The following is a 7796-nucleotide window of genomic DNA, read 5'->3' as shown; positions in this document are numbered from 1 at the left end:
TTCTCAATAAAGGTGCTATTGGTATTTGGAGTGAGAAGATTCTTGTCGTGAGACTTGTACAAGACTCTTTTGAGCATCATCGAACATTTAGCATCCCTGGCCACCTATGACTTAATATCAGGATTTCTTCACAGTTATTTCCATAATCAAAAAAGCTTCCATACAATTTTAAGTGTCCTTTATAAGGGAATTGTCACCCTAACTGAGAAACACTAACAGTTCCTGGCATGTATAGTGTTCAATAAAAGTTTGTTGTATAAAAGAAAGAGCACCCCTTAATGAAGGTACCTCATAGCTTTGAGAATTGTGATTAAGATCGCTTTGTGGGAAAGGGATGAAGATGGTGTATACAGTCACTCCTGAAATTCCTTTTACTTCATAAGATTCCTTGGGTTTGTCCAGGATCAGTGGTCAAGATTCTGTAGATAAGGAGGTACTTGTGAGGATCTGAAGGAAGAGTCCCTAACCCTTATGCAAAGACCTCTCCTTGATCACTGTATTGAGTGAAAGCTCTAAATTCTTCCTCAGATCCTGTGAGGAATCAGGCACCTGGGGTTAAGTGTGCTACTTGTAAACAGGGAACAGGAAAAGGAACTCAGCACAAAACTCTAAATTTGTTGTTTTCAACTCTGGCAACACATTACAGTCACCTGTGAAGCTTTTAAAAAATATGGATGCCAATGCTCCACTCCAGACCAATTAGATTAGAATCTGAGAATGGGACCTGGCGGTATGGTACATTTTTAAGTCCCCGAGTGACTTTAATGTGCAACTAGTGTTGAGAACCACTAGTTTTAAAGAAAAGGACTGAGCAAATTTGCAAATAAGGTTTTTAAAAGATGATTTCAATACGCAATGGCAGAAAGAGCATAGATTGTTAGGTTGAAGAGTCAGAAGGACCTGGGTAACATTCCTGGCTTAGTTATATATCATCTGTGTGATCCTGGGAAAATTATTTGCTTTCACTTTTTTCATCTATAAAATACAAATAAATATAGTACCTACCTCATAGGGTTGTTGTAAGAATAACATAAAATTTTGTGATTGAATTTAGCATAGTTCTTTGTACTGACTAGCTCAATAAATCTTTTAAAAGTATGTAGCATGAAACTTTAACTTTTTTTTTTTGAGGAAGATTAGCCCTGAGCTAACATCTGCTGCCAATCCTCCTCTTTTTTTGCTGAGGAAGCCTTGCCCTGAGCTAACACCCGTGTCCCTCTTCCTCTACTTTATGTGTGGGACACCCACCACAGCATGGCTTGACAAGCTGCGCGTAGGTCTGCACCCAGGATCCGAACCAGTGAACCCCTGGCCGCTGAAGCAGAACGTGCCAACTTAACTGCTGCACCACCAGGCCGACCCCGTGAAACTTTAACTTTTGAGCTACACAATATACATTCAGAAGTCATAGAAAAGTTAAAGAAATTTTCATTTGGGACAGCAAATGACCAGCATGACATCATAACTAAGGGACGACACTCATTTCCAGGAGGATAGTAAAACCTTCCATGTTCCAGGCTCCATGGACATAGATCCCCTGCCCTCATTCACTGCAGACTGGTAAAAGGACATCCCCCAGGATCTGTCGCCAGGATAGATGACTCCTCCCTCAAGCCATCATCACAGGAGTACAAAAAGGGGAAACACATTTGGGTATCATTAAGCCTGGTCTTCATGTCCTCCTGAAATGCATAGCACAGACGGAGAAACAAATTAATATCAGAAGAGCCGCCTGCTTCAACACTGCAAGGATGGGAATGCTTTCAGCTACGCATAAATCCACAGCCTTCACAATTTGGATTACTAATTTACTCCATTGTCCCCATCAAATAGTTAGGGATGGAGCAGTGCTCATTAATAAACACCTGTGAGAGAAAAGGCAGGGACTGCACTGATGCCATCATTTGAATTCTTATAAATTAGGTACTTTATGGCACCATCACAATTTTGCTTCTAGCCATTGAGAGATCTTTGAAGTTTGAGAAATTGATAGTGCACAGGGCTAAGTGCCCAGAAGGTATTGCCTCTACATTATTCAAATGTCTACAGGCAGTGACAACGGATAAAGACATCTTCATTAATATGTCACAACATGGGAAAGAGATATGGGTCTCTAGATAAAAACATTTGGGCACCAATTTGGTCTGCTGGCACATTACCTCATTCATCCCTGAGCATTAATGAGTTAGCCTTTAAGTCGTTATCCCATAACCTCCATTTCAGCAAAGACTGCAGTTGTGATGAACAATATGGCTCATTTTATCTTACGTGGCAGTGATGTCCCAAGATAATTAAATTTGGAGACAGCATTCTTCAATACGTGGAGTCAGCCCATCGGGTCATAGCAGAAGCTCATAAACTGGTTCAAATATCACTTAATTTGTCACAATTTAACTTGAAAATGAAGAATAATTTCTTTATTTAAAATGGCTACAAAATTCTGCATAGCCAAGCAACAGAACTAAATGAATCTGCCCACAAGAGACATGTCTATAAAGTCTACTTTTAAAACAATTTTCTTGTTTTAAAATCAACAGCTTTAGCTCTTAAAATGCATATTAACTTGGTATTTTCTATAAAAGCTGCTAATGAGCCAGCACAAATGGAGATTTAGGCTGCTTTTGCTTTCCAAATGGGAGACGCTGTGTGTGTGTGTGTGAGCACACTTACACATGTACACGTATTGGGGAGTGCGAATAGAGTATTGTAGGGGATATTGCTAATTTAATATTGATTTTGTATCTCTACCTCCTAACACAATGACAGGCACATGATAGATGTTTAATAAACATTTATTGAATGGAAAAAATAAAACAAATGATGTGTAGAATCAAGTCTTCCACAACTCAAACCTGGTTTGATAAAAAATGGAAAATTATGGTACAAGGCAACTGGCCACCACACACATCTTAGGCACAAGAGTATTTTATTAGAACACTGAGTATCACTCAGAGACTTTATTGACCACATAAAACTAATTAAATAATTCTTTGATGTTTAAAAGTAATCTATAGTTTATAATCAGAGTAAAGAGTTGAGTAAACAAAGTGATATGGCACAACATAAAATGAGAAATATATCCTTACTACCATCTTCTGTTTGGGCCATTTATCCATAATTCCTAGAATCCCCATGTTTTGGAAAACAACTGGTATTTTAATTGTGGTTAAGACTTTTTAATATGTATGGGAATGTATTTTAGATAAAATGTTTATAACACAATGTATCTCATAGTCAATTTGATTCTTCCAACTGTCCCCAAAATATCTCAGTAGTGACTACAGGTCCCCAGACTCTCAGTAGGAGTCAGTGAAAACATCCCATCGGGGATGGCTCTGCTTACTGCTCCAGCCATCTTGGACGTCACAGCTGCTCAGTCCCTGGGCTCACTTTTCTCGGCATCTCAGGGGACCAGTCAAGAAGGCAGGAACTTTGCTATATTAATGATTCTTCCAACTGCACAGAAATGGCCAAACTTGGAGCGGGAAGTAGGAAGAGAGTGTAACTTGGAGCTTAGTTCCAGAGGCTTTACTGTTATGAGCACATGAACTTTTCTGTGCCCGCCAAGGGAACACATGGAAAGAGACCAACCACCGATGTTGGCCTGAAGCATTTTGGATGGGTACAGAAACAGAAAAGTGGCTGGTGAATACTTGTGACTTCTAGAGACATTCAAAGAAGAATGGTAGGTGATAAAAGAAAGGGATAGTTGTAGATAAAAGTTTGAACGTTCCACATATCCAGTCATTTCCAGCAGCTTTTACTTGGGCCGTACTTCCAATTGGAGACAGCAGCCCTGGGTAGAATTTAGGAGACCTGAGTTCTATTCCTGACAATGGCACTCAGCATCTGTGTGTAATCTGGATCTTTGTATGGCTAGCTCCTCTCCATTCAGATTCCAGGTCTTAATGTCAAATCCTCAGAGTGGCTTTTCTTTCTATTCTGTTCAGTGTTGCCCCTCCAAACTCTGAGCCTTCTCTATTCCGTTAACTTGCTTTGTTTTTTTATAATTTTATTTATTTTAAAAACTATTTGTCTATTTGCTGTACATCTCTTCCTTTAAATTGTAAAGTCCAAGAGACTACCCCTAGTGCCGGGAACACACCGAGCACCCAATAAATATTAGTTGAATGAATGAGTGCATGCATGCCCAAGAAATATGTATCTAACGTTTTTGTAGCTTAGATTCATCATCTGTAAAATTAAGAGAAGCCATCTTATTTCCAAGATTAGCATGATAACAAAGAAAGGTTAGATTTGCAAATCCCTTGAAAAAACTTTAATGATATTTAACTTATGATTCTATATTTTAAAAAGACAGCATGGATATTACAGTAGCATTAGAATATTGCTGACCCATATTTGAATGTAGATTCTGCCACTTAACCAATTATGAGACCTTGAGCAAGGCATTGGAACGCTCCAAGCCTCAGTTGCCTGGTTTGTAGGATGGGAATGATAACAGTAGTTACTTCCTAGGGTCGTTAAGAAGATTAAATAAAATGATTTCTATCAATCACCCAGCATAGTGTGTGGCACTTATGAGGTACTTTATTAATAGTAGCTACTAATATACTCAGGATAATATTTAAAATTTTAACAACTAGTACTGTATACTGTGGAAATTTTGGTTCCCAAAGATGGCCATAAAAGTTACTTTAATGGAATACCAGCCAAAAGCAGGCAGCCACAGCCTCAGAGGGGAAGAAGGACACCAGGCATTTACTTACAAGTTGCCAGAGGCTAATCTAGTTTTCTCTTCCAGGATCTGACTTGGAGCCCACAAGATGATGGAGGCCAGTGTTGTGAATGCCAAGGTGGGCTGGCAGGTGCCAGGGAAGCAGCCAGGGATGAGAGGCTCCAGAGCAGCAATTCAACAGTTGTCATAGAACTTTTTAAAAGTTGATTTGGCTTTCCAAGTGCATACTTTCTGAGTATCTGCCCTGACTATATTTACGCTTTGCAAAGCATTTTCCTAGAGACTCTTATTGGATCTTTGCAGCAATTCTGTGAGATCGGAAGAGCAACTGTTATTGTTCCCATTTTACAGATGAAGATCCTATAACTCAGAAAGTACTTACTAAAGGCCATAGAGCTAAAATAGTATGCAATAAGAACTCAAACTCAGGTATTCTCACTCTAAATCCAATGATATAAATCCTCTGTGCAATGCTATATTTTGTTCTTCACTATCCAAGCTCTTAACAGGAAAAACAATATTAGAATAAAGTATAGTCAGACATTGGTAATCTCCCTGATTAAGAGAAAGGATAGAAACGGCCCTAAGCAGAATTTAGCGTTGTGATTTTTCAAGGAACTGTGGAGGAAGCAACCTCTTGTGTTCTGATGAGGTCGTGGATTTCATGTTTCTGAAAGATTAGGGATCAGAGGCTGTTACCTCCTCCCAGTGGAAGGAATACTGTAGACAGGATACCTGCTTCCAGTTCTGGCATTTACAACAAATCCTTGGGAAACTACATAAAATTTACTTCCCCTTCTGGGGCCCCAGGTTCTGGGTTTCTCCACCTTTAAAACAGTATTAGATGAGAGAAGTAGTTCTCACCCTTTTTACTACTTCAACACGCTGGAGAATTACAACACAATGATTAGTAACAGGAATTCAGTTTAGGAAGGGATTCTAGCAAGGGGCAAGTGACAGAATCTAAAAGGGGCTTGTGTGTAGTTTGAACAGATCTACTAGGGGATTTCCAGTCATAATAATAGCTAATATTTACCATGTGCTTAGTGTGTGCCAGCCACTGTGCTAAGTGCTTTACATGAATTCTCATTTCATCTTCACAGTAAATTAATGAAGCTGAAAATATTTGCTACTCTCATCTTAAAAATGAGGGAATTGAAGCTCAGGTAGGTTAAGTAGCTTGCCCAAGGTCACACAGCTAGTAAGTCATACAGTTGGTTTCTAACCCACATATAATTGACCTTGGAACTTGCCCTCTTATGTCTATATTATATTGTTTTATATTCCCTCTCCATTTGTCCCCTGCTGTCCTTCAAACACACAACTGATAATGAAAGAACTAGTAAGTTTCTAGGGACCCTCGTGTGTCTAAGATTTGTGTTCTTGACTTTATGCTCAGGCTAAGTTTTGGGTGATGACAAGTTCAGCGTTGGAAAGAAAAAGGGTGTGGAAGGAGGAATGAAATTAGAATTCACTGGGTATCTCCTCTTCTTCTTATGTCCTGCTAAACATTTTACCTACACCCACCATCACCTTCAGTCTTGGCAACAAGTCTTACAAGATTGATGTTTTATCCCTGTTTACAGAGAAGACTCAGAGAGGTTAAGACACTAGCCCAAGGTCACGGAGACAATAGGTGGAAAAACTGAGATTCAGTTCCATTCTTCTCCCTTCAGATTCCATCTTCTTGCCCTTAAACCTTGCATACAATAGGCTGGAGGGTGGCAAGAGATGAGTGGGCCAAGATGAAGCATTTGCCATAGTTGACACATGCAATATGTCATGTCCTGGGTAGCCAGGGCCAGGCCCTGCAGGTGCCTGTTTAAAGACTTGAGTTGTATATGTCTCACTATTGTCATGCACTTCCCTCCTGCAGACATGCAGTGGCCCAATGGGAGCAGGCAACACCAGCAAGTTGAGTGAATTCTTCCTCGTGGGCCTCACCAATGATCCTCAGCTTCAGTCCATCCTCTTTTCCCTCTTCACCTTCATCTATGCAGTCACAGTGGTGGGAAACCTGGGCCTCCTTGCCCTCATTGTAGTTAGCCCACGACTCCACACTCCCATGTATTTCTTCCTCAGCAACCTGTCCTTTCTTGACTTCTGTTATTCTTCAGTCACAGTCCCAAAAATGTTGATGGGGTTTTTCTCTGACTGCCAAACCATCTCCTTCTCTGGTTGTGTGGTCCAGACAAGCTTCTTTTTGATCTTTGCTGTCACTGAGTTCTTCCTCCTGGCTTCAATGGCCTATGACCGCTATGTGGCCATCTGCAACCCTCTGCTGTACCATATCATCATGTCCCCAAGGCTCTATTTGCAGCTAGTGGCTGCTAGCTATGCAGTGGGCCTGATGAACATGATGCTCCTCACTAGCACAACCTTTCATCTGACCTTCTGTAAGTCCCGTGTCATCACTCACTACTTCTGTGATATTCTTCCCCTTTTAAAACTCTCCTGCTCTGACACACATGTCCTCCAGCTTCTCCTCTTTGCTTGTGGTGGCTTTAATGTGTCTGTGTCCCTGCCAATTGTCCTGGTCTCCTACACATGTATCTTCTTGGCTATCATCAGAATCCCCTCAGCCCAGGGCAAACATAAGACATTCTCCACTTGTGCTTCCCACCTGACTGCTGTCAGCCTGTACTATGGAACCACAGTGTCCATTTACTTGCGCCCATCCTCTGAGTACTTATTAGGCAGGCACAGCTTGGTCTCTGTATTCTACACAGTGGTCATCCCCATGATCAATCCCATGATCTACAGTCTGAGAAACAAAGATGTGAAGGAAACATTTGGGAATGTTCTCAAAAAGACCTCACAATTCTTCTCTCTTCCCACTCCCAGATTTCCATGATGTCCAATGCAGTAAAGGAAGGATAAAGAAAGGAAGGAGAGGGAGGTGGCTTATTTTTGGCCACCAACCATGTCTCAGGCATTATTCTAGGAATTTTAGATAGATTATGTCTTGAATCATCTTCATAATTCTGGGAGTCAAGTATTATTATCTCCAACTTATAGATGAGGAAACTGAGGCCCTGAGAGGTTTAGTGATTTGCCTAAGGTCACATAGCTTGTATGCAGTGAAACTTGAATTTCA

At 40.6% G+C, this 7796-nt stretch overlaps 1 protein-coding gene across 1 annotated transcript; it reads left to right on the top strand.

The window, feature by feature from the left end:
• Nucleotides 1–3329: 3329 nt before the first annotated feature.
• On the top strand, nt 3330–7553 carry LOC139042627 (olfactory receptor 5G9-like). Its single transcript, XM_070501789.1, has 2 exons — nt 3330–3488; nt 6576–7553. Exons 1-2 carry the CDS (start codon nt 3330–3332, stop codon nt 7551–7553), a joined length of 1137 nt encoding a protein of 378 aa, XP_070357890.1.
• The last annotated feature ends 243 nt before the right edge of the window (nt 7554–7796 follow it).

The sequence above is a fragment of the Equus asinus genome, chromosome X (assembly GCF_041296235.1).
Source record: "Equus asinus isolate D_3611 breed Donkey chromosome X, EquAss-T2T_v2, whole genome shotgun sequence".
Taxonomy (NCBI): domain Eukaryota; kingdom Metazoa; phylum Chordata; class Mammalia; order Perissodactyla; family Equidae; genus Equus; species Equus asinus.
This window is presented reverse-complemented; position numbering and strand designations above follow the sequence as displayed.